General features: G+C 46.1%; 1 protein-coding gene across 1 annotated transcript in view; it reads right to left on the bottom strand.

Annotated features, from left to right (window-relative positions):
- The window catches only part of KLF7 (KLF transcription factor 7), a 113,844-nt gene extending 87,286 nt beyond the window's left edge, over positions 1 to 26,558 (bottom strand). Inside the window, exon 1 of the mRNA XM_088457202.1 lies at positions 26,319 to 26,558. Coding sequence (XP_088313328.1) covers positions 26,319 to 26,420 — 102 coding nt within the window. The 5' untranslated portion in view covers positions 26,421 to 26,558. The remainder of the gene's footprint in view (positions 1 to 26,318) is intronic.
- Positions 26,559 to 27,640: the final 1,082 nt, after the last annotated feature.

Here is a 27,640-nt window from a genome sequence, read left to right on the forward strand (position 1 = left end):
GACAGAGCTTGCGATAAAGCTCTGTCCCTGCGAATCCCCCTCGGAGCCTTATCACGGTTTTTTCGTAAAAAATACCGTGATTAAGTGCCCGTGCATGCGCCTACCGGTCGCCGCTGCTACCCCCCCACCGGCGCTAAGCCCCGCCCCCACGATCGCGGACCCCCCGTGACCCCCCTCCCCCCCGCCCCTTAATAGCACTTACCTGCATGCTCCAGGCCTCCGGTGATGTGCTCCATTCCTCCGGTCAGGTGATCTCCCATACTACACTGGGGCCCGATCACCTGATGACCGGGCCGCAGTGCACTGTGGGAGACCAGCTGACCGGAGGGGAGACATCACCGGAGGCCCGATCACCGGTCCCTGGAGTCAGTTAAGTAATTTTTTTTTTTCTTTTTTTTTTTTTACAGTAATCAGCTTGCGGTCTGTTTCGACCACACAGCTGATTACTGGGACCGACTCCCGGCTCTGCTCTCCCCGGGGGGAGGAGAGCAGGGCAGGAGGCCGGTAACCGTGGGAGACCCTGGATAACGCCACCTCCAGGTGACGTTATTATCACAGGGCTTTCCCCGATATTTTTTTCACATTTATTTTTAGTAACTATGGTCGGATCACATTTCCCATTACAGTTATGGGAAATGCGATCTGCTTTACTAAAAATAAGTGATAATTAGGGGTTGGAGTAGAATTTTATGAATTCTACTCCAATTGCCCTGTAATAACTATAGGTGATACTAAAATAATGTGAAAAGGGTGTGACAACACCCTTTTTCACTTTAATTTAGTATATTGTTAATAAATAGAGTCCTTAGTGATGTTACAGCTAAAACAGAGGTTCCCAAATTCCGCCATTACAGGCCAGGTTTTAAGGAAGTCCAGATGGTTAATTCAAATTGACTGAGGTACTAATTAAATCACCTGTGGTCAAGCATGGATATCCTTAAAAACCTGGGCTGTAATGGTGGAGTTAGGGAACCTCTGAGCTATAGAAAGATACTACTGCCCTCTCCAAACTGCATAACATGCTCATTATTATTCCTTAGTCTCTGACTTGTAGGGTTTTAGATGTGCCATTTGGTTAGGATTAGGGATAAGTGGAAATTGGGAGCGTGTAGTTTATTTCGGATGTTCGTTTCAATATTTAAACCTATGAAAATACTTTGTTTGTAAGCTCTCACGAGCAGGGCCCTCGTGCGCTTTTCCCTCCCTCACAGGGGCGTCTTAAGAGAGGAAGGGGCCTGTGTGCACTCCCCGTGCGGAGCCTCCTCCTCTCTCCCCGGTGGCCGGCAGCCGACTGACACAGCTGGTCAGCCACCGGAGCATTAGTAGACTCTGGAGTGTGCCCGGAGTCTACTGCGCATGCGCTGAACACCGGAAAAATGGCCGCAGCGGCTATATACGTCATGGATAAAAATATCTTGGTGCGAGCTCCCAGCTCTCGTTTAACTGAAGTATTCGCAACACTACAAAAACCAGACGGACTTATCTGAAACTGGGGGCTGCGAGCCCTATAAGCCCGCAAACCGTACGTACCCTTATCTGCTACTGCATAATCCTTCTTGTACTATTTTACTAGAACACGACCATAGACAGCAGATACGCAGGCCACCACATGAAATATAAATGGAAGGGGACTGAACGAGCAGACAATTCGTCGCATTGCCTGGAGATATTCCGCGCTCCGCAGACTATGGCGTTTTACCCCCTTATGCTGCTTCTCTCATCTGTCTTCCTGGAATTGCTTTTTCCAGTGGAGACATCAGCATCTTTGGCACAAACCGAGAGACGATTACTCAGTGAGCGGCCATGTGTGTTTCCAGCAGCAGCGTCCAATTACATCCACAGAAAAAGATATTGGAAGCAGCTAAATCATTTCCAAACACAAGATGCAGGAGATTCAGAGGATCACTTAGTGTTATTTAATGCTAATTTCCTAGCAAATGAAGAACAGTGTGGACCTCCCTTGCACAGAAATAGTTAATAATAATTTTATTTATATAGCGCTATTGTCCAACAGGACTCAAAAGAGCATTAACAGGTAGCATGAACTTACAAGCCATACAGCCATAGAACCTCGTGCTCATACCTTGTTCCCTGCTTGTCTGCTAATTCTACAGCTATGGCTAAGATAAAGCAACCTGCAGTCAATGTAGAGATTAGGACGGTTTGTAGCAGCACAAAGTATTTAAGGAAATGAGCTTGCCGGGCTTCTGGGAAGCAGTGACCACTATGGTCCTCGAGACTACGGGCCTGATTCAGCCGAGAAGGAAACTGCAGAATCGCTAAAAGTCTGCCATCGCTCAGCCAGCATAGAGACGCCCACTACCGCTATCTCACATCCGTAATACCTCACCGTCCTGCGTATACATCGGTAACATCGGCCAGTCACGCACAATTACAGCGGGTCTGACCGGTCTTAGAAACTGCAAGTCCCGTCACACGCAGTGAGTACTCAGGCTGCGTAGGCAATCGCAGCAGCCAATTTATGCACGTCTATGCATCAGCATCCAAACGGTCAGGCACGTCTGCGTTTCTCCAACCACTCCCAAAAGCTCACGGCCTGTTACTCACTCTGCAACGGATTGCATAACGTGTCCGATCTGCGTACGCGGTTGCAATTATAGGTCCTATGTTAGCAAGGCTGGGATGCGGCGTGTGATCAGCGCAGCTTGTGAAGTATGTACTCATGGCAAGGTTGCGCGTTCTCCATAAGGACTCCGCCACTCACCGGGACCCAGTCGCTTCAGTGGATGTGCAGAAGAATCTATCACCGTGCCGCAATCTACCGCGCATATGCGAAATCTACAAGAAAATGATGCCGGCACCATGTTACCGATGATTTGCTCAGAAATAATGAGCTGGTCCCATATTTCTAAAGAAAGCACAGGGAAAACGGCGCCAGGTGTGCGGTGTGGTCCCGTGTACAGCGCACCCATTACAGATATACCAGTGACTGATAGTTACACATCCACCATGGTGCATTTAGCAGTAATGAACTGATCACTACGTAAACGGTTTCAGGAGGAGCAGCTTTCCGATCAGCATGGCGAATAGAGATGGCAGCATCTGTAATAGTCCTTTATCGATAACTAGTGCGATATATTTTCCGCCATCCCCGTAGACCACTGCACCCGAGCAGCGCTTACACCGCCTGTCTGTATTTAGCCATAAATATCTTTGCACACAAACATAACATGTGAAAACTATTCTGACTGTGCAGTTTCAATCCCCCATTCTGCCCCCCTCCCCTTCGCCCATCGCCCCTCCCCTTCGCCCATCGCACCATAAACGGACATCACATGACACGGTCATAGACGGGGAGAGAAACAGGAGGGCGTTTAGGGCAGTGCAAAGGTGAAATAATAAAGGCTGCAATAAACATGCAGTTTTATCACCGGTAATCAAAAGTAATGAAGAAGGGAATTGAAGACACAGTGGCGGGGAACATTGCGCCAGAACAGACAGAGAAAGCAGAAACACCAATCTCACAGGGAAATCATTTCGGTGTGTAATGCGCATCTGTAAACGGTATTTGTTTTGTCCTCATGATTACTACGGATGCAGTGAATAAAGAAATAAAAGTTTATTTTCACACGAGAGGGCGATAGTGAAGACAGGAAAAAAAAAAAAAGGGAAAATAAAAACTGTAGAACCAAAAATACGAAACTATAATATAATATATATAAGAAATGATCACCCCACATTCCAGTGTAAGAGTAACAGCAGCAGACAGAAAACAATCACAAAACTGCAGCCGTTCCCCAAAGCAGCCTCCTACGCGCCTGGCCCCTCCAGTTGGAATGAGGAGCGCACAGTGGGCTTTGGACAATGCTTGTTGTGGGCACATGGAAAAAACTGCTGCTTTTAGGAACTTTGCTGACTACTTAAAGATAACTGTATAACAAAGTATCTATTATCAGTTACTTATACAACGCACACATATTCCGCAGCGCTTTTACAGAGAATATCTGGCCATTCACATCAGTCCCTGCCCCAGTGGAGCTTACACTCTATATTCTATATACCACTAGGGTAACTAGGGTTAATTTTTGTTGGGGGCCAATTAACCTACCAGTATATTTTTGGAGTGTGGGAGGAAACCGGCGTACCCGGAGGAAACCCACGCAAGCACAGGGAGAATATACAAACTCCACACAGCTAGGGCCATAGTCATGCTTGCCGACTATCTGGCTGCCCCTTCCGGGAGGGAGCAGCCAGATCGGCTTTACTCGGCAGGGGGGGGGGGCGTGGCCAGCAAACGGGGGCGGGGCCGGCCAGACTTCAAGAGTTTGCAGGCGGAGCAGGGGGCGAAGCCACGCGATCGCGTCATTTTGGCCCTGCTACACGCTGCCGATATTACAGGCAGCGTGAAGCAGGGGGTGGGGCCAAAATGACGCGATTCGACGTGAATCGCGTCACAGGCCCACCGCTGCCGAGGATTTTTCTGTAATTGCGGTGGGGGGCAGGAGGGGTTGGCAGCTGCCGGGAGACTTGCTTGCCTTCCTGGGAGGTCGGGAGCGGCACCCGATTTTCGGGAGGCTCCCGACCAAATCGGGAGGTTAGGCAAGTATGGCCATAGTGGGACTCAAACCCACGACCTCAGTGCTGCGAGGCAGTAATGCTGACAATGCACATATGCATAATGGGCTGATTCGGAGTTTGGAACAAAACAAAACAAAAAACAAAAAAGTAACTTTGCACCTGTAACAAATCAGGGCTGCACATACATGTATTATTTTTGCATGCAGGGTAAGTACATGTAGCCAGGGATGGACTGGGGCTGTATATCAGCCCTTGCAGTCCGCCCTGCACTTCCGTGTAGAGGGGGGCGTGGTAAATGCAAGGGGGCGTGCTGTGAGCCACGAGGGCTGGCCTCGCGGCACGCCCCTGTCTCTGTTCGGCCCAGCACAGCCGCCGCTGGCCCATACACGCCTCCACCCCTTCTGGCTCCGTGAAAACTTAATGATTTCGGAGCCGTTGGGTGGAGGGCGGGGGTCTTTTCCTTCACCCCTCCTCGAGCCGGTCCTTAGGCCATCGGCCCTTCTGGCATATGCCAGAAGAGCCCGAAGGCCAGTCCGGCCCTGCATGTAGCCCACAGATACTGGACAACTTTATTTTAACGCTGCAATTTAGATCGGAGTTTGAACACCCACCTCTCAAATCTAAAAGGTCTCTGCACATTCTATATCTGTCCCCCCTCCCACCCCTCCCCCCTAAAGTGTAGCATGGTTTTACCACGTTGCAAAGTTGCTGGCTCTATTTTTTGCTTTCCTCCCAAATTTGTATGAGCCTCAATATTAGCCTACGGTCCTATATGGGAACCTAGGCCCTGATTCAGAGCCGGACGCTCTGACCAGAGCGCTCGCTCTGAATCAGGGCCCACCTCCATAAATATGGAGCGTCCTCCTGGACGCTTGTATAGCTGTGGGTCACCACCCACAGCATATACGAGCGTGCAGGATGATGGTCGCGATGGTTTTGACCATCGCAACCATCGCCACTGCGAGCAGAAGCCTCCGGTTGAGTTTCTCAACCGCAAGGCCCGGAGTGATTTTGGCTCTATCAGAGCCTAAATCACTCCCACTGACATCACTAGTGATGTCAGTGGGGCCGGCTTCTGACGGTAGGCGTTCCCTTGGGTATGCCTCCGTCTGGGAGGCACGCCCCCGGCACGCCCACCAAAGGGGGCGTGCTGTCAATCAACATCGACAGCACGCCCCCTTTGATCAGACACTACGAGCGAAGGAAAGTCATTCGCTCGTCGCGTCTCGCAGATGCGCACGACGGAGCTCCCTCCGTTGTGCGCATGCGCAGTGCAGACCATCAACCCACTTGCGAGCGGACAGCCGCTCGCGAGTGGGTCTGAATCAGGCCCCTAGTTTGCAAACAATGTAATACAACGCTAAGGTCTTCATGGAAACTCAAGAGAATTATATCCTGAGTAGTAATGGTTGAGGACAGTAAATGAAATACCGGATGTCATTTGCAAGTTTGTAAGAAATTAGCAGGAAAGATCATCACCTTTATTGCCTAACTTGCTGTGTCTAATCTAGTTACACCCTACACAGAATGTTATTTAAAAAAAAAAGAAAAAAAAAAAGAATGTCGACAGCCAATTCTAAGGTTACTGGTAGGTTTGTTAATTGAGAAGTCCACACAAAACTGCATCGTTGACATGCCAACTGTGCAATGTCGACATTTCTCATGTCAACATCCCGTCCATGTCGACTAGCATTGTAGTCAGTTAGTTTCATGACCTACTCATAACAATGCAGAAACCCCCTAGCATTATAACAAGTGTTGACAGTGAGGGTATTCGGTTGATGGCTGAGGGGTACACTTTCCGCTACTACTAGCGAGGGGAATAGATGTGCAATTAATTCAGCTTAAATAATTCTGAACACGTATCATTTCATGGTACCCTCTTTTATATAGAATACGTACAGCAGCACTCCCGGTTGCCCTGGTAGTTATTATTCTTCAGCATTTTAAAATGATCAAGATTGGCAGGACCAATTATCATTAACAACTGTGTAGCGCCAGCCTATTACATTGCGCTGTACAATAGGATGTGGCGTGATCACTTTTTGTGCTGGTCACCTGAATAGAGCACCAGTAATGGACATGGGAGGTGGTTTTCTCGCCCCACCTGAGAATGCAGCTTTAAATTATATATACAGTAGATCTAGAGATGAACATTTCATGCGAGATTAGTCTTTGTGTAAAGCACACGTACAGGTGAACGCCATCCTGCGATACACAATACAGCTTTATTATCGTTGCCTGTGCAGGAGATACAAATGAAGTCACTGCATACAAAAATGACATTTGTGCATAAGTGTTACTTTTCTTGGCAAGAGTTGCGCCAAATACCGCAGATTCCGCTGCGCCTTTCTGAACAGATTGAGGCACTTGACTGCGATCGCTTATGAGCGAAATGTAATAATTACAGGAGGCATGGTCTTATTCTGATCCATTTCTCTCCAAATTAAATATCAAATGGCAAAGAAAATACGGATGTGTTGAAGAGATTATGTTAATTGCATTAAAGGCCCTAAGGGACCGGCATTCTCAGCCAACAAGATAAGACTTGGCAACAGCACTTGTTTGAGCCTGAGGTCCTGGCATAGCAACTGGGGACTCAACCATGATGTCTGGTCTGGTACAAGATGAGCGTCACACGTTTCTTAGAGAGAAAAACAAGAACAATTCTGTTCCATGTGCGAATGTCGCCTCCCCATAATAATGGAACATTAAAAGTGAATATGGAGAGATTCCCATCAATACCAAGGTAACGCCATTTACGCAAATTGCTGTCAGGTCCATTTTAATGATCTTCAAGAAGTCACAAGGCCAATGCCGGCCATGCATGCAGCGATACGGGTCAGTATAGGCACCAGAATATATATATCCATTGGCGTTACGGTAAATCTGTTTGGCATGCTACAAGCACCGGCGTGACTGTAAGAACGGGCCTCCCTCCCCGTGGTCTGGTTGGTGCAATATAACTACCAACAGGGGATACAATTTTAATAAGCCAAGCGGCGTGTTGCCAGTTTTGGTTAGGAGGATGTGAATGACCAATTTTGTGATATAAAAAAAAAGTGAATCCAATTGGTGGAGAGAGGGGTGGTTAGAAAATCGCAGGCGTGGCGGGTCCGTTTTCTAGGCGCGCTCTAGTGAGGCTCTGTGAATTAGTTTGCAGCTGCAGAGGCCCCGGCGTCTTAGGAGAGCCGCTCTGTCTGAGTCAGCGGTGGCGTATTCAGACGTTCAATGTGTGACCGATGTTGCGCGTGATCGGCGGATGGCAGACGCACCGGAGGAAGGCATCTCAGTGCACAAGACGGCGGCTGCCTCATCAGCATATTTTCACAAGTCCGCTGAGTACGGAATCACAGGCGCAAACGGAATTTGTGTCCATCTGTGAATCTGGCCCCTGCCACTTGCGCATTATTATAACCTGTGCACCACCATTATAACCTGTGTGCCACCATTATAACCTGTGCGCCACCATTATAAACTGTGCGCCACCATTATAACCTGTGCGCCACCATTATAACCTGTGCGCCACCATTATAACCTGTGCGCCACCATTATAACCTGTGCACCACAAAGCTTAACAAGATTTAGCCAATGTTTCTAGAGCAGAAAAAAAAATTAACAAACACGCATATTAGATGTTTATATTGTACATGTCACTTGTTTACGATGCAAGAGGAATGGGCCTGAGCCCACCACCAAGTTCGATCACACTGTATGGAGTGGGCCGAGCCTGTACAATCCTGCACATTTTCCCCATGACACCATAGCAACATCTATGAAGAATTCAGTCAGGACACGCCAAAGGTCCATTGTGCATGTTGCTCCATCAGGATTATACTGAGAGTAGGAACAGAAATGAGCCTTTAGCGATTCTGTAAGTGATCTTTATGGAGGAATAAATCAGGCCAACGATCGCTGGATGTAAGATACGAGCGCTGAAGGTGCGATTACGGACGTAGGATAGAGGGACACCTTCTCATTTTTAAAAAGTCCAGTTGAGGGTGTAACCATCACCTCGTTTAGCCCAGGTGTACAGGAAGAAAATAATGTTCTCGTTTAACAAATGAGATAAACAATAATTTCCTCCACGGAAAAGCATTTGCATCTGTCTGATCCATCATCGGCAAACAGCACACGCTGCAACGCGATTCCCCTCCAGCTCAGGACACCGGGTGTAACTGGAAATATGCCAGGCATCTCCAAATACTGACAATGTCCAAGTCACCACTTTAGCATGCCAAGGTGGTCAGACTGACATATAAACTGCCACTCTGCTTGCCTGTACCCATCATCACTGGCATAAACTGCCGCTCTGGCTGCCTGTACCCATCACTGGCATAAACTACCGCTCTGGCTGCCTGTACACATCATCACTGGCATAAACTGCCGCTCTGCTTGCCTGTACCCATCATCACTGGCTAAACTACCGCTCTGGCTGCCTGTACCCATCATCACTGGCATAAACTGCCGCTCTGGCTGTCTGTACCCATCATCACTGGCATAAACTGCCGCTCTGGCTGCCTGTACCCATCATCACTGGCATAAAGTTCTGCTCCGGCTGCCTGTACCCATCATCAATGGCATAAACTGCCGCTCCGGCTGCCTGTACCCATCATCACTGGCATAAACTGCCGCTCCGCCTGCCTGTACCCATCATCACTGGCATAAACTGCCGCTCCGCCTGCCTGTACCCATCATCACTGGCATAAGCTGCCGCTCCGGCTGCCTGTACCCATCATCACTGGCATAAACTGCCGCTCCGGCTGCCTGTGCCCATCACTGGCATAAACTGCCGCTCTGCCTGCCTGTACCCATCATCACTGGCATAAACTGCCGCTCCGGCTGCCTGTACCCATCACTGGCATAAACTGCTGCTCTGGCTGCCTGTGCCCATCACTGGCATAAACTGCCGCTTCGGCTGCCTGTACCCATCATCACTGGCATAAACTGCCGCTCCGGCTGCCTGTGCCCATCACTGGCATAAACTGCCTCCCCGCTGCCTGTACCCATCACTGGCATAAACTGCTGCTCTGGCTGCCTGTACCCATCACTGGCATAAACTGCAGCTCCGGCTGCCTGTGCCCATCACTGGCATAAACTGCCGCTCTGGCTGCCTGTACCCATCATCACTGGCATAAACTACTGCTCTGGCTGCCTGTACCCATCATCACTGGCATAAACTGCCGCTTCGGCTGCCTGTGCCTATGGTGATCACTGGTACCTCAGTGCACCCGGAGCCTTACAGGACATAACAAAATATTAGGACGAGGGAGAAGTGAATAAATCTAAGGGAATATGATCACCAGTAAAAGATTAAATAATGTTCCTTATTATTATCATCATCATCCTTTATTTATATGGCTCCAAAAAGGTTCCGCAGCGCCTTACACAGTACATAAATGAGCACACAAGAAATACAGTTAATAGTAATACAAAACAATGCAGGACATGGTTATACACATAGCTGCATAACACAAGCAGCAGGACATGAGCAACCAGGTGTTAGGTGCCATTGTGGGGAGTTAGGAGAACATGAAAGTATAAGTAGGGGAAGGAGAAGCACGTGAGGTGTTAATGGTATCTATCATTCAGAGGAGCAAGTCTAGTTCAGTAAACTGAGGTGACCCTCCAGTTGGGATAGGGGCCCTCATTCAGAGCCACTCGCTATTTGCGGTCGTTCGTTCTAAAACAAGGGGTGGCTATTCAAATGAACCGTTCGCTGTTTGCGGTCTGTTCACGCCTCTATGTCTGAACGAGCGAGCAAAACTTGCAGTCGTTTTTTGGAAAAATACGCCCCCTGGCCGCTCGCATCCTACGTCATGTCCGCTATTTATTAGATTAATCGAGTACATCGACCAGCATATGAACTGCTCGCTATTCTTGTGGTTGGTTTTTGCTACCACAATTTTGCGAGCAGTTCTGGCTATAAAATAACCCAGTGATGTGGTCAATGACGCTGCTGGATTAATTATGCACACCCATAAAACGCCCGTTTTGACCTTTAAGCACGCCTGCGTTCGGATCTCCACTCCCCGTTTTCAAGCACCTTCCCCTGTTACCACCCACATACGCCTCATCCTGTCACTCACATTATCAGGCATTCGCTATTTTGCGAGCACACGAATTTCGGCCGCACTGACTGGTTAGCGCATGCGTATAACGATCCGTACGCATGCGCAGTTGGGCTAACATCGCTCGGAACGAACGAGCGGCCGCTTACGAGCGGCTCTGAATCAGGCCCAGAGACTTTTCCTGTTGATGTCCTGGGAGAGAACCATCCAGGAAGTAGGGATCATGGGTGAGGAGGCCATCGGCCAGGACAGGACACAGGAGGCAGGGAAGAGAAGAAGAGCGATGTATGGAGGTATATATGGAGAGGAGTGAGGGAATGTATAAAGGAGGAGAGGTATGTATCTGACACTACACCTAATATGGAGCAAATAGAGAGAAAGCTGCGTGGAGCAGGGGCAGACGCTGCATGGTAAGCGCACAATAGATCATCCTGCCACAAATAAATACCTTGCTACATAACCTGACCTGGAAGTCACCGACGCTCACAGGATGTAACATTTCCCCAGGAAAGTGAAATGATAACAGCGCTGACGAGAGAAGGAGCAGCCTGCGAGGTGTCACCGGAGGTCAGCGGTGATGTAACGTGAAGCCCCTGCACCGTATGCTACCTGGGTAGGCCCTAACGTACTACTACTTATACATCCATACATTGCTATTGCTTGCAAGGAAATCTTTATTGCTGAAGGCTTTATTGGAGGCTCATTGTAATCTTTGGAGACACCTACTGTATATTGAGCGCCAACTGGTGAATGTTACTTACGAACCGCGCACCCTTTTAAAAGCCGAAAGGTTAAAACGTTATATAGTGCGCTTCAAGTATTTATTGGCATTGTAAGAGCACAGTGATGCTATCTATATCTCCATGCTTCCTATCAGATGCTGACGTGGAAATATTTATCATCTAGAATAAGACTTGGAAAAAACACAAACTGAAACAGTGATCGTGATGTGCGAGTCCACTTCTACAAATGCGCCGATTTCCCGTAGGGTAACCCCTCCTACCGGCAGACCCATACAGAGGGGCTGGGCGGACTGTAAAAAGGTGCAGTAAATAGCGAATACAATGCGGCTTATCTAAGGGGCCTATCCATTAGCAGATAAATTTGAACGATGAACGATATAGCGTTTAGGCCCTGAATGATGACAGATGCGCACTCCCGCGGCCGACAAATTGTGTCTTTCGTCTCTCCAACATGTTGGTCAATTATCGTATATCGCTGACAGATAGGAGAAATATCTGTCCGTTTATATGCGGTAAACGACGAACGATATTTTTAAAGAAAATGAATAGAAACATAAAAAAAAATCCACTCCCTGAATGATGTCATGCAATATCGTTCGTAAAAATCTGTCATGTACATGACAGATATCGGTCATCACAGCCCCAGGAATTTTCAAGGGATAATCTTTTGTCTTTGTCATCTTTTGAAAGAGATCTGCTAATGGATAGGCCCCTTTATTGAGACTATTACTGTATCCTTCAGTATTATTATACAACATTGCAGTTAGTATGTACACCTATGCCACCTTGGGTATAACCCAGCTACATAGTGTATGAGATGTGATTGGGGATTGCTGGAAAAACCGGGACAACTGTCACGCTACGCTCATTGCAGCTTGTGTAAACCATTGCTGTACAATTGGGCGCACAGGTGTGGCCAGCTTAGTCGCTGATCCGGGAGGGGGGGGGGGGTTGGCGAATATCCTTTTCACAAAGGCAGCCCAGATGGTGTAATGGTTAGCATTACAGCCTTACAGCACTGAGGTCGTTGGTTCAATACCCACTAGGACACTAGCTGTGTGGAGTTTGTATATTCTCCCTGTGCTTGCATGGGTTTCCTCTGGGTGCTCCGGTTTCCTCCCACGCGCCAAAAATAAACTGGTAGGTTAACTGGCTCCCCACAAATTAACCCTAGTGTGGATGCATGCGGTAGGGAAAACAGATTGTAAGCTCCACTTGGGTAGGGTTGGATGTGAATGGCCGAATATTCTCTGTGAAGCACTGCGGAATATGGGCCTGACTCAGACCTGGTCGGAAGCGCTGAGCGCTCGCAACCGGGTCGAAGGTGGCCCAGAGCGCATGCGCACGACCCGGACAATCCGTCGCTCATGGTCTCGCACCAAAGGGGGCGTGCTGTCGATGTTGAGTGACAGCATGCCCCCTTTGGTGGGCGGGCCATGGGAACGCCTACCGTTTGGGGGCGGCCACACTGACATCACAAGTGATGTCAGTGGGAGAGCTTTCGGCTCTGTTTGAGCCGAAAGCTCTCTGGGGCTTGCGGCCACGAGACCCTACCACAAGGGTCTCGTCGCAAGCCCAATTGTCTTAACCATCGGGACCATCATCCTGGCCGCTCGCAACCCACAGCAATGCGAGCGGCCAGGAGGCCGCTCCATAAAATAAAAAAAAAGGGACGTCCTGATTCAGAGCGAGCGCTCTGTCAGAGCATCCGGCTCTGAATCAGGGCCTATATGCGCTACATAAATAGCTGGTAATATATAAATAAAGCAGAATGGTCATGATTATTAAAAAAAATAATAATAATAATTATTATTACAAAATTTGTATAACTGATCTATTTTTTTTTTTATTTTGCCATCCCTTCCCTGATCGCTAGCAGCAAACAAAACGAGGCGGCAGACTCCTTTCATTTTGGAGTAATTACTGTCTGTGTATCTTCTGAGAGAGGCATTAAATGGTTCCTTCTATGTAACAGATCGTGAAATTCTTTTTTAAGATTTCAAAAACACATTAAACTATTTTATGGAGGATGATAGGTCAGACTTACACTTATGAGATTCAAAAATAAAAATCTGTATAGCTTCTTAAAATAAAAAATTAGATATTTAAATAAATAAAAACATGTAATTAATACATTGCTGCTACATAGGTTTGAAAAAAGGTTTGAGCCCCTTGAAACATCGGATGAGAGAACAAACCCCTAAGCCTGACATATAGCCCAACTCAGAGCCAACTAGCTACCCCCCCCCCATGCTATTTGTGCCAACACCTGACAGGCTTTATTAAACGATCCCGTTCAGTGGATTATTTGTAGCTTTAGAGAGGTCAGATTGTATCATTTTTTAGACAGTGTATCACTAGGCAACACCGAAATCACAGCTCTAATTAATATCGCTGTCTGATCGTCCTACATGTGCTGGATGTTTAATATCGAACATCTAGCACATGCACGAACGACTTAACGATCCCGCGAAAACAAACAGACTAACCTGGTTGATATCGACCATCCGTGCATCGACCATTGTTTGGTCATTAGAGGGGTTGAAAAAAAGAACAATATAAACGATAACGTTATCATTTATATCGTTCTTTTAAGTTGGACTGTGTTTAGGAGTATAATTACTAAGGTGAGGGTTTTTAGAAGTGCAGATGTTGCCCATAGCAACCAAACAGATTCTACTGAACATGTATCTAGCACCTTCTAAAAGATAACTGCTAGAATCTGATTGGTTGCTATGGGCAACAACTCCACTTCTAAATACCTGCACTTTAGTAAATATACCCCTTATAGTCCAACAATCCTACAGCTGATCTACAATACAATGGGGTCCACTCGATTCAGATGACGGGTGGCAGAAAGTTACTGTGTGCACCAATCGCCTCCGGGGAGACAGCCAAGAAGAGGTTGTACCAGGTCCACGGCTGCAGCCAGTGGCCCTGCCTACGATGCACATTCCTGTACGTCAGATCGTATGCAAAGTAATCAGTATATTTTATTATGATTGATCAGACTAAAGACAATCAGTTATCTAAACATTTTATTGTTAAGTGTCCGTGTTCACTACATGTTGGCATCATTAGACACAAATGAAGTTAGAAATGGAAAAAAAACAAAAAACAAGTGCCTGGTCCAACGTTAGTGCAAGAAAACTGTATGTAGAAAAGATCTCCAAGTATACTTACAAAACAAACAGAAATAATGGAGGACCCCCCCCCCAAAAAACAAAAAAAAACAAAAACAAAAAACCCCAGTGCATTCTAGTAACTGGTTTCCCCAGGAAATCAATATGATCTGCACATCCACTGTGTGTCTAGCCCCCCCTATATTATACACAACGCATTTGCTAGAATAAATCCTGCAATAAAGATTTTAAAACCTAATTTTCCCAAAAGAAAAAAGTTGACAGTAATCTACTATTGATTGTGAATGATTCACATTTTCTATTACAGGTCTATTAAAAAGGTTTGCACAGGACAATTCATATATATTTTTTATATATATATATATATATAATTTAGCAAGTTTAAAAGTTTAGATTTACAATTAAAATCTATGGTAATTAAGTCAATGGAAGGACACATTCTTTGTGATCCATTTTACTTTCATGAGACCTAACCATAAAAAATGCATTTACTAATTGTCTCTGCAGCTTTACTAGATCATAAAAGTGAGCAGTAATAAGTGGCCCAGGCTCGTGGAGCAGCGCTGGCTTTTGCTGATAAAACACAATTATTTCGAGCTACTTCAGGTTTAAATGTAACAATGCTACAAATTTTCCTGCAAAACGATTGTTTTTTTGGGGGCTTTTTTTTTTTTTTTTAATAAAAAAAGAATAATAAAGAAATTCACTGATCCAAACATAAAAGGGCTTAAAAAATAAAAATAAAAAAATAAGCGTGGGCTACATTTACTATAAGACAATTTAAGTGCAATTACCATAAATATCTTCTTTTTCCACAATTCCACAAGATGGACGGAAAATCACAGCAGTAATTTGGAAAAATATTAATTCAGTGTAACTTAATTTACTATGGTTTAGAGGCGATTACTGCGCAATAACACATCTCGCCCAGCAGTACACTGTGGTAGACGCAGCACCCAACAGTACAAATAACGAGAGATAGAGGATTTATATTACTTTACAGACAATCATTATTGCTTATGAATCTGCCTCTCTTTGGCCTATACTCAAGTGTCCTCGAAACCCGGCCCGAGGTTCGCCAGCACACATGGCGGTAACCTATGGTACCCCCAACATTGTCAATTTTCCGATGTTGGTGGTTGAAGAGTGCCGCCATTACCACAGCACTTAGCGGCGATCGCCTGCGACTGAATCGGCTCGTTGACTGAAGTAACATAGAAATAGTTCACAATATTCAAGAGCAGAGATGATAATTATATTGAAATTAGTGCTGGAGCAAACACCATTGGCACTTGGAAGCCAATGGAGGTAAATAGCCCCAAGGATTTATTTCGCTCGTAGACAAGAAGGACAACCGTGCAGGTATAGGAGCAAGAAAACGCACAACAAGATTTACAAACGTTATCTTAGATTCTTTATCATGTTCCAGAATTACCTACACTCTCAGAACCTGCGGGAGGCTCCCGATTTTTTGGGGGCAACCTGCCACACCCCCAAAAGAGTAGGCATCTCTCCCACATTCCGCCTGCATACTTGTGAAGTGGGCGGAATGGGAAGGATTTCCCTGGGGATCGGCGATCGGGCGAGCAGGGGGGGAGCTTAATGACAATTCTCATTTTGCCCCGCCCCCTAGTCAAATATGGGGTAATTTGTCACGAGGGGGCAGGGCTTAATGACTCAAAATGTCCGTCCCCGCCCACCTGCTTATACGCCCCAGTATGTAAGTAGGTCATGGTCTATGGGCACAGACCCTATTACAGAGGAAATGACGCTACTTGTTTATGGGGAAATCTATCAAAACCTTCTAAAGACTGGAGAAGTGTCCATAGCAACCAATCAGCTCCTAGCTAGCATTTGTCAAGTACATTCTATAAAATGCCAGGTACCTGTAGAAGTTGTTTGGTTGCTATGGAAAAATTCTCCACACTTTTGTGGGCTTGATACATTTACCCCTTAGCAGGGCACTAACTAGGGGCGAGCCAGTGGCGTATCTATAATGGGTGCAGTGTGTGCGGGGCACACGGGCCCCCGGTTCCAGGGGGGCCATGTACCGCACACTCTGCACCCTTATTATTTTAAACTTACTTGTCCGTGGTCCCGCATTGTGCCAGCGCTGCTCAGAATACCGGAAAATGGCCGCCGCTGCCATTTTCCCGGTGTTCTGCACATGTGCAGTAGACTCCGGGCACACTCTAGTGCCTAGAGAGTCTACTAATGCTCCGGTGGCTGGCCAGCTGCGTCAGTCGGCTGCCGGCCACCGGGAAGGGAGGAGGGGGCCCCGCACGGGGAGTGCACATGGGCCCCCTCCTCTCAAGACGACCCTGGGGTGTGCGTCCGGTGCTCCCCCATGGCCTCTGCTTCTGGCCAGAAGAATGCCTGGCACAGCACCCTGCAGCTAATAATAGCATCACAGACAGGCAGCCTGCCGCGAGTACATCTTGAAGATGCTCTCCGCACTACACTTTTGGGTGCCAATGGCCCCGTCCCATATGCGTAATGTCATGTGCAAAGGGGACGCGGCCGGCACAGGGCGTTGTTAAGCCATGTTACAGCCCCGCTCTTTAAGGCGCGTATCCACTAGATGAGAAAAATTACGACATCGTTAAATCGTTTATTAATCGTGCAGTAAAATGCCAGCGATGCCCGTTCCCGCTGGTCATTGTTGGCATTTGGCATCACCTGAACATGCAGGACAGCCTAACGAGATTGTCAGATTGTGCATGTTCGGGGATGAGGGTGGAGCCTGCACTGATCGTTCAGTGTGGGCACATTATCCACTGCACAGGATGGTGAACGATTACAATGTTGCAATTGTACAGTCGTTCCACGCTCGTGTAGCGGATACGCGCCTTATGATGAGACAAGAAGTTACAGTGAATAGCAGAAGTCAGTGGCTGAAGATAGTAAAATAAAGACTTCTATATTTATGTATGTTACATACATGTACTTTTATTGTAGATGGATTGAACGTAGATGGCTAAACAAGGGTTCGTTTTTTTTACTACTTGTTCATTCAAAAACACTCAGCGATAGGCGCCCAAATGTTACGGGGCCGAGGGAACCGATGATTTATGTCATCACAAACAATGGTCTGTAAATAAGGTGAGGGCTGAAAAAGGGAACTAACATATTCTCCCAAATTTCTACTTTAATGAACAGAAATAGGGAAATGAATCATTCAGAAGTTGTGCAGAAAACACTCTGCATGTTCTCTGACTGCGCCCACAGGCCGCGTAACCAGACGGTGAGGGATAACTGGCAAAATCATTCACAGGTTTGAATGCAAGTCCATTATTTTACTAACCGTTATATGGAATCAGTATGAATGACCACCAGCCGCATGGCCGGCGGTTCAAATCCTGACGCCGGAAGACCGGCAGGTGTGAAGATCCCGACAGGTGATTTAGGCAAATACAACAAACCCTGTCCCCCTCCTAACCCTCCCTTAGGGGTGCCTAACCTTAACCTCCCCTCCTAGTGCCTAATCCTTACCTCCCCCCACCACCCCCATCCCCACAGCCTAAACCTAAGTCTCCCGGGGGGTGCCTTACCCTAACCTCCCCCCAAAGGTTGCCTAACCCCCCCCTTCCCCTAGCCTAACCCTCCTGGGGGGTGCCTAACCCTAAATTCTCCCCCGGAAACCCCTAACCTAACCCTCCCCCACAGCTGTACACGCCCGCCCTACCTTCGTTCGGAATGCTGGGCTCCCGGCGTAGGGATAATGAAATGCATCGGGATTTCGACGCCTATCATTAGACCCCTGCTGGGATTACACAGTCGGGAAGCCGGCGGTCGGCATTTAAAATATCAAATTCAACATCAAGAATTTCATCCAAGCGGAATAATACAATTTGGGGTCTATAGAGGGGATTAAAATGTAATTTGTGTTCTATTGTTCACTTTCAATGGGGGGGGGGGGAGAGAGGAAGGAAGGAAGGAAGGAAGGAAGGAAAGAAGGAAAGAAGGAAAGAAGGAAAGAAAAGAAGTATGTTGGGGGGGGTGTTTTGGGGTGTCAATGCCCCTTCCTCTTCAACTGCTAATTTGAGCTTAAGGTAATGTTGACTGGAGAAGTTGAATGGGCAGTTCCCCAAGATATGGAAATGGGTGAGTGGTTAATGCAGGGCAGAAGGCCAGCGCCATAACTAGGGGTTACACTGCAAAGGGGATGGCACCATTGCTGCCCCGGTAACTCCTACATTTGGATGCAGGGTGCCTGGAGACCCCTCCTGAGAGCTGCCCCCGTCCATAGGATGCGTCTCGCTCTCAGGTTCCTGGTCCCGGCCCACCTCTTCGCGGCGTCACACGTGTGGGACCAGATGCGGCGCAGGTGACCGCTAGCATACGCTACAAGCACGGGCAGTAAAAGATGGTTTATCTTGTCGGACTCCACCCAAAAGCTAAAGGTTTCCTCTTTGTAATTTTTTTTTTTAATTACCCATATAATAAAGAGAATACATTGTCTTGTAAAAAGTTTAGTTATCCCATTCCATCTTAGGACAGGAAACAGGACTGTCATTAAAATATAATAGTTATATAAAAAACAGGGATATATGGGGAAGAAACAGAAAATCATTTCCATCACAGTGCAATATATAGCAAAGCAAATGGATAGAGGACTTATAAATAGAGGGATTATGGCAGAAGACTGGTAGGTCCCTAGGATATGCAGTCAGTATGTCGACACAGTTACACCTGGAAAATGTCAACAATGTAAAAATGTCGATATTATCATTATGGGTACTTAAAAAGAAGGGGGGGAAAAAAGTGTCGACATAACCATGTCGACGTAATATACCGAACCCGGTCCCTTGGTGCAGGCCATAACAGGCAGCGTAAGGCATAGATTCCAGGTTACAGATCTCTAGAAAAACAAAGATTTGAGTGAAGTCTGCAGCAAAATCCAGGAGGGGGAAACATCCAATGGGGGCAGCTCTCGGACAAGAGACAAGGGATTATACAGTAATGACTAGTATATATTTCAAAGCAAAACGGTATGGGCTCAGACAGGCCAGCACTTTTAGAACATTTTATCAAATCAGCATCTTCCATCCAGAAGAGATTAAAGAAAAGGTTTTGGAAGTGCCGATGTGAAAAAGACTTATCAGCAATAGCGCACCGGCCAAGTTTTACATAAGCATAAGCTGTATGCACAAGTGATTGCTAGTCGTAGCATGAGTGACTCCCCGGTGTGAGATCAAATCTGAAAATTCCCCAAATGCACGTCGTACGCAGATACGACCGGATTAACCCGCCAGTGTCCCCAACCTCAGGAGCAGCGATAGCAAAGAGCGCAGGCAGGAGGAACATCTCCTTCACCCAAAATGATGAAAGTTTTTGTAATAAGGTTTCATGCAAAAAAAAAAAAAAAAAAAAAAGGTAACAATAATTACAGTGGTTCCCAAACTGGCGCTTGCAGCGGTGCAACGGATTGCGGGTCCAGAACCAAATCAAATGTATGGTCAATGTGATAGGCAACCTCCAGAGCTGGTTTTGCCGATCATGCAATATGTGAACAAACAGAAGCGCAACCCTGTCCGGCACCACATAACTGCACCTAAGGGTGACATTTAAGATTTTTTCCTGAATTTCTCAATTATACCCCTTTAGGACATACAGCAAAAACCCAGGTTTTCGGATGTGAACGTGCATCATCCCGGGTTTTTGCTATGTGTGAACAGAAACAACCCAGGTCGAAGTCCGACCCTGCTCTGTACCAGGGTTTTTCCCAGGTGCAACCCGGGTAGGCTCTAGTGTGAATGTATCCAACCCAGGTTTTTAGAAAACTCTCTCATTGGCTGTTCCATGCACCTGCAGATGACATCACTTACAGGCACCCGGACCACTTGACTGGGGAGCAAACGATTTTAAGTGTGTATTATTTTCATGTTTAACTTTATGTGAAAATTATAGACCTAAACTTTTTAAAGGTTATATTCATCATTTCCTTATATTGTAATGTCATTTTTTTTTTATTGATTTTCTATTAAAAATAAAATAAAAAAAAAAAACATTGGAAACTATCTCTGCGGCCTCTACTCTAAAAATGCACATTTTTATATTATGTCATTACTGTGAGCAAAAAACAAAACATCCCCTTTAAATCCACGCCAAATGTCAGGGCAGACCCGGGTTCAGTGCGAACGTATCCGCCCTTGGAATTTACTGAGTTTATGGTGTAGTGTGAATGAGGGTCTCAGACTTATGCCGCGAATCCACTTGCCGAATAAAATGAGCAATTGAATAACGATATCGTTCAGTCGCTCATTAATAGTGCATAAATCGGGCATGAGAAAGTCGAAAACGACCAGCGATGCGCGCTCCCGCTGGTCGTTTCGGACATCTATCGCCTGAGCATGCTGGTCAGTCTACCGATAAACGACAGATTGGCCATGTTCAGGGACGAGGGAGGGTGCGTACACTGAATGACATATCGTACAGTGTAGGCACTGCAGGGGAGGAGGAACGACCTTTACGATTACAATGTTGTATTCGTACTGTCGTTCCACTATCTACTAGTGGATACGCACCTTAAGACTGGGGAAGTTCCAGGGTTGATAGACCCGGGAAATACCTGTCTATTTCCAAGATCTTATGTCTGAAAGGTGTATAAGAAACTTTTGGATAAAAGTAATCCACCCCCCCTTCCCCCTCCCCAAACCACTGAAAGCAGCAGTAGCTCCTCCCACACATTTACATTCATATTTCTGGTTACAAGGATAGAAGCTGCATTTAGAACACGGTTTCCATAGCAATGCAAGAAATATATTTGAAGGGATTTGTAGAATGACCATAAATATGAGGAACAAAGTTTTAGTGGAAGTTTCTTTTGTATCAGCCGTTGCATTTGCAAAAGTACCTGTAGTCATTTGCAAAGGGTAAAGTTTGAGCAACTACAGTCATTACAAACCAGTTGCAACAAAACTAAAATGTGGTAATTATTTCATAACAGATACGGACACAACCTAATTTACCAATAAGCGGGTTGTGGTTAGGAGGTCAAGGAAATGGCAAAAACTATGAAACACAGAAATATACAATAAGTAAATAACAGCTGGATTTAAGTCACACACAAAGACATATACAGTAATGGCCCGTACACCCGGGTCGATCAGACAACGATCAGATATCGTTGTCCGATTGTCCTGCATGTGCTGGTTGTTCGAATTCTAACATCAAGCAACATGCATCAACCTCCCAGCGACCTAACGATCAACGATCACGGGTCCCTACAACAAACAGGCTAACCTGGTCGATATCGATCATCCGTGCCCGCGCATCGACCATCGTTTGGTCATTAGTGGGGTTGTAAAGAAAGAAGATATAAACGATCAAACGATAACGATTATATCATTCTTTTAAGTTGGACCGTGTGTATGCACCATAACTGGGAGAAGAAATGCCCATGAGATCTTACACTCCAAGGCACGCTTTGCTTTGCTTGCGGGTCGGCCGCAATTTTACTGTGTGTGTGGAACACAATGCGGACATTTGCCCGTATACTGAGCAATACACATCTACGAGGACGAACCTCCCCTTATCCATGCACATGTGCATATAGCCATCATCGCTATCAGCATGCACTGGCAAGTCGATGGATGCGCTCCGCTACGGAGCATGCGCAGTACCAAAAATAGCGAGACTCGTGCGCAGCTCCAAATCGGCCGCCTTGTGTGTACGTAGTGTCCCAATTTCACCAAAATACACGGGAGAGGCACTAACTGCTGCACAGCCGAGAGAGACACTGTATGAACGTTTGCTTCTGTTTTACAAGCTTCCCTAGCAAATAAAATATAACCAAAATAAAAAAAAAAAAATGTGCAAAATTCGGATTCGTTTTTATGGATTAGAACAAACATTGTTTTCCTATTCACCAGTCTTCACAAAATGTCCCCCACAAAATTATAATTGTTCCTATTAGTCATAAGCTTTCATGTGATGCACGCTGACCAATAGGAAATGTCCATCCACGCAGGGGGTGGGGGAAAGAGCTCAATTGGAAAAAAAAAGAAGATATGCCCTATTGTAATGGTCTGCTCACATAATCTAAAAGGAAGAGACAAGGCTGCACGCTTCCTGCGAACAGGTTTGCAAAGCATTTAGGGGCAGATGTACTAAGCTCTGGAAAGTGATAAACTACCAACCACTCAGCTCCTAACTGTCAATTTTCAAACACAGCCTGTAACATGACAGTTAGGAGCTTAGTACATCTCCCCCATAGTGATATAAAAGAAACACACACACACAGCACCATTTCAAATACAATTGACATGCTAATTAATTTACATATAATGCCAGCAGATAAGCCATAAACAGAAGAGCACTGCATAATTTATAAATGATCTATGCTAGACACGGGCTATCCGTCCTCAATACAACCAATACCTGATTATGATTTGTTCATTAAGGAACCATTTCTTGTAAGATTTCCTACAACTATATTACACTTCTCAGGTGGTCGTCAGAGTATACTGTATCCAGATACTAGGTGGGTGATAGCTTAATTATTACATACATACTTCTTATTGTAAAGATCGGTCACATGACCAAGAGGACAAACCAATGTCTTACTCAGACGCGTTTCAATAACGATCACAACAATTTCACATGAAAAGGAGAAATTCTTGGAGGCCATATAAGCTACACTTGGAGGATCAACCTATGAAGGCCTTATTAAGAGATCAAATCTTGCAAACAATGAACTCGATTCAAGTCAACGTGAATTGAATAGTGCCGGGAAGGAGCTCCCGGAGATAGTCAATTCATCGCGCTGTTAAGCCAGACTAAGGATTTCTTCTTGCACCCATCTGACAAAACTACCGGCGCGATGCTGTTTTCTGCTCTTAGTGCCGTGGAAACAGCATCGCGCCGGGCAGTTTAGTCAGAGAATGCCGGATATCGCGACTAAACACCATGTTTAAGGCCCTAGAGAGGGCATTCTCTGACATAACAGCACGCTGAACTGAATCGTTCTGGGAGCTCCTTCCCGGTGCTATTCAATTCGCGGTGACTTGAATCGTGTCCAATGCGATTACAGATTGTGCAGACAGCAGTCATTTATCTAGTAATACGGTTTCTCAAGACGGGTAAATTCAATCCCAACTGATATGTGGCAGGTGACCTGTTTGCCACACACCATGTGGACTTGGTGAACGGTCATTTTGCGGAGAGGGCCCACGTCATTTTTATGCATTTCCTCCACAAACAGGCCATTGTGTAAACCCTCCTAGTTTCGTACTGTACGCATCGTTTCCCAATAGAGAATAAAATGACCGTCGGTTGATAAGACAATGCATCTCCACCTACTATGCACAGACTTCAAACTAATGGTTTCTGCAAGTGATTTTGTGTTGAATTATTAAACATTAGGGCAATGCTCTTTGGGCCCTGTTTAATTATTCATATCAGTACTCTGACGCAGAACAGAGTATTTTTTAATAGATCATTTCTTAGTCATAAATAAAAGAGTGCATGACGCTTCTTTACTTGTAATTGTAAAGAAAGGTTCCATACCATGAAACGCGGCACAGAATGCCATGTTAAAAAAAAAATAAACCCAAGCGATATTCTGACATTAGAGCCTCTTGGGCCTTCATTATTGATTTGTGAAGGGGGTGGTGGTGGTGGCCTTATAAGACAGAGGAGTACTGAGGATCAGGAAGGGTTGTGGATAAGTAACATAAACACACAATTCTCCGTTTTGCTCCGGAATCCAAAGAATGTCATCTATTTTGTAAGGATTCACAGTCAGGCATCAACGTCACGCTTTAACCATCCAAACTTGCAGGATGTAGAGTACAGTGTACGTCTGAGCCATCCAAGCACAAGTCTCATCTGTTACATGTTCTACCACGGCAATGATCGGCGCACAATGCCCAAGACGACACGTGAAACACTGACATTTTCACGTCCGTTCTGGTCTTGGAGAGAACGTTGCTCATTATTCCTCCCCCCCCTCACATTGTAAAAGCGGCACGAGACACCCGTTAACGGGGGAAAGCCGATGGAAGCCACCGTCCACAACTGTGTTAGAAGGGAAGACGATTTGCATGAGCACATAAAATTAAAATGTAAAAAAAACAAAACAAAAAAAAAAAAACACAGCACAGATTGGCCCTTGATTATTTTCGAAGGTTCTGCCAACTAGGATACGTTCAAGGAGAAGAAAAAAAAATGGCATCTTTCGCCCATTCATCGCTACCAACAGCATGATGGGGTTAGCTCAGAGGAGCTCACATCAATGTATGCGATTCCCTTTTATTTGTGACTCTTAAAACTTAAACGGGGATCCCACTGTACTTTGATCTATTGTTCTAAAGTGCAAATGCTGTTACTGGGTCAAACAACAGCTGCAGCCCAAGTATCACATACAGCCTGCCTTGGGCATGCCGACTATGTCAACAGATTATCTTGCATAGAGCAGTCTAGACTGTTATTAATATGCTACTGGCTCAAAGTAGTGGCCTATAGTAAGTTGTACCCCCTTTTTTTTAACCAAAGAATTTGGGGGAGGGGGGGGTGCGACATTTCAATAATTATTTAAATTGGCTTCCTCAGTACGCATGGCAGCTTGTGTAATCCTTATTGTGCACACAGAGAGGAAATCTAGTGGGTTAAGCTTCCCTGAGAAGACACAATGAGAAAGGTACGTCCACATTTATTCATCATTGCTGTCCCTGGGTCCATGCTACAGAATGCCCACATCAAACGTTACAGACCGGTCCATACCAGCGGATCGGTCGGATCGGCCGACTGTTATCCAAAATCAGACATTTCAATTCTTCAATAGTCATAAAATAAAAAAATAAATAAAAAAAATATACGGTGCAGAAGTTTACTAAAGTGCAGTTGTGACAATGAAATACAGCTTTGTGTCTCCTAATGATACAATGAGGCATCACTGCTTTCTGGGTAACTTCATTCAGGAATGATTAGATTTGCAATATCATCATCATTAGCTATTAAGCTGCTCTACTACCAGCATCACCCACTGCCATGCAAATGACCATTTTCACCAGTAACCCCCAGTTTATACTGGAAAAAGACTGCAAATGTACTGACACTTGCAGAGGAGTACAGTATTACCTACAACCCTGTCTGCAAGACATACATCTACTCTTTTGTTTAATACAGTAAGTGACTTCCACTATCTCCTATATACAGGATCCCAGGGCTACATATTTACAAAACAAATTGTTACAAGAGTAATATCATGCAAAAACAGAACAAACAGAAAGAATAACAATGATAAATATGTTACACACTGTGTTGTGAGTCACTAGATGCTGTTTTTATGATTTAGTTATAGCCAGAACAGGGACATACTGTAAACCCATGCCATGGTCACTATAGAATGTGTAGGCACCAGGGGATTTCTGCTGAATTAAGAAAATAGCAGCCAGCAAGGAGTCCCCAGGCTTTGCTGATTAAGCATGATATTCTAGATGGGGGAAAATAAAAAAATCAGTGGACCTCTGACAGGGATGGAACCAGTCTCCTTCAACCTCATGTGTTCTACTATACAATGTAATATATTGTAGCTAATGCATTTGGCTCTTGCAAGTGCTCAAGTCACTGTCAGCCTTTCAACTTACTCTATGCAATTAGAGTCACATGGAAGCGAATAATAATAATTATCAAAGGAAGAAACCTGATGCTTTCCCCCAATTGCCTGGTGGCCAGTGACATCTGCAAGGAGCCTGGTTACTAGGAGAGTGTCAGATGCCAGGGAATTTCCAAAAATGAATGTGAAAGTGAATGTGAGTGCAGGAGAGTGTGTGTGTGTGTGCAGGAACAGATTTACAGGATCCATTTAAATCATTCACCTGCTGCCAGTTCTCCTCCAAAGATGGCATGGCTGAGAAGTAGCCCGTGTCATGCACAGTCTGCAGCTCCTGGAATATGCTATAACTAGCCAAAACATCCATGTTTGCAACGCAAGAGAGGAAAATAAAATATATATAAATATCTAATCCTTGATTTGCTGTCCTCCTGCAACACAGATAGATCCAAAGTCCCCTTTTTTTTTTTTTTCTTTAGGTGTTTTCAAGCGCTTGTTGCAGTCAGTAGGGGTGCACGAGGAAGTGCTGATCAATCAAACCCAATCATTTGCAAAAAAAAAAAAAAAAAAAACTACATAAAAAACAAAAAATTAAAAAATGGACAATACAGAGGCACAGAGACAATGCAAAAAGAAAAAAAAAAAAAAAAAAAAGTCAATATCCAATGTGTGAGTGGGATGCAAGAAATCCTCTGCCAGGCTGTGGTGGCTCTTCCAGAGCTTGTGCCAAGGAAGGGAAGATGCAAAGTCAGAGGCATGCAATGGTCATCTGCCTGTGCAGCACTGCTGCCTGCTCAGGGGGGCAAGCTGGGCTCTCTGATTTAGGAGGAGGCAGAAGAAGTGGTTGCATTTTCTCCCCTCTCTCTCTCTCTGTGTCCCCCCTTTTGCTCCTTGAGACTTTCTCTCCCTCCTCCTCCCTCAGATCTGGCAGCAGATGAGCTGGCTCCTCCCCCTCCCTCTGCCCCCCTCCTCCTAGCTTTCCCCACAGCCGGCTGACTGCGCATGCGCGGCGGATTCTTGGAAACAGCTGCCACTCAGCTGAGCCTGTGCCCATATAAGGAGAACAGGGAGGGAGGGGGCGTGGCTCGGCCCAGCGGGGAGGAGTGACAGGGCGACGGGCCACACAAGGAGCACAGCCCGGTCGGTAGGCGGGACGTGGCCTGAGACTGGCGCCGCGATTGGCTGACAGCGGTCCTCTGTGCTGCCTTACAAGGTAGTGTGATGGAAGCTATTTTTAGAGGCGTATATAAGCGGCGGCCGCGGCCGGGGCAGAGAGACGGGGACCGGGAGAAGGACGTGTGTGGCAGCGGCTGCGGGATGTGCACGGGGACATAACGGGGCCACTGACCGGGCATGCACCCAGCAGTCACTGTGTTCTCCGTCCTGAGGATCCCTTTATCCTCAGTGAGCAGGGTTAGCCCGCAGAGCTGACACTCTATAGTCAGTGAGCAGGGCTAGCCCGCAGAGCTGACACTCTATAGTCAGTGAGCAGGGCTAGCCCGCAGAGCTGACTCTCTATAGTCAGTGAGCAGGGCTAGCCCGCAGAGCTGACTCTCTATAGTCAGTGAGCAGGGCTAGCCCGCAGAG

The sequence above is a fragment of the Taudactylus pleione genome, unplaced genomic scaffold (genome assembly GCF_031769625.1).
Source record: "Taudactylus pleione unplaced genomic scaffold, aTauple2 ptg000746l, whole genome shotgun sequence".
Taxonomy (NCBI): domain Eukaryota; kingdom Metazoa; phylum Chordata; class Amphibia; order Anura; family Myobatrachidae; genus Taudactylus; species Taudactylus pleione.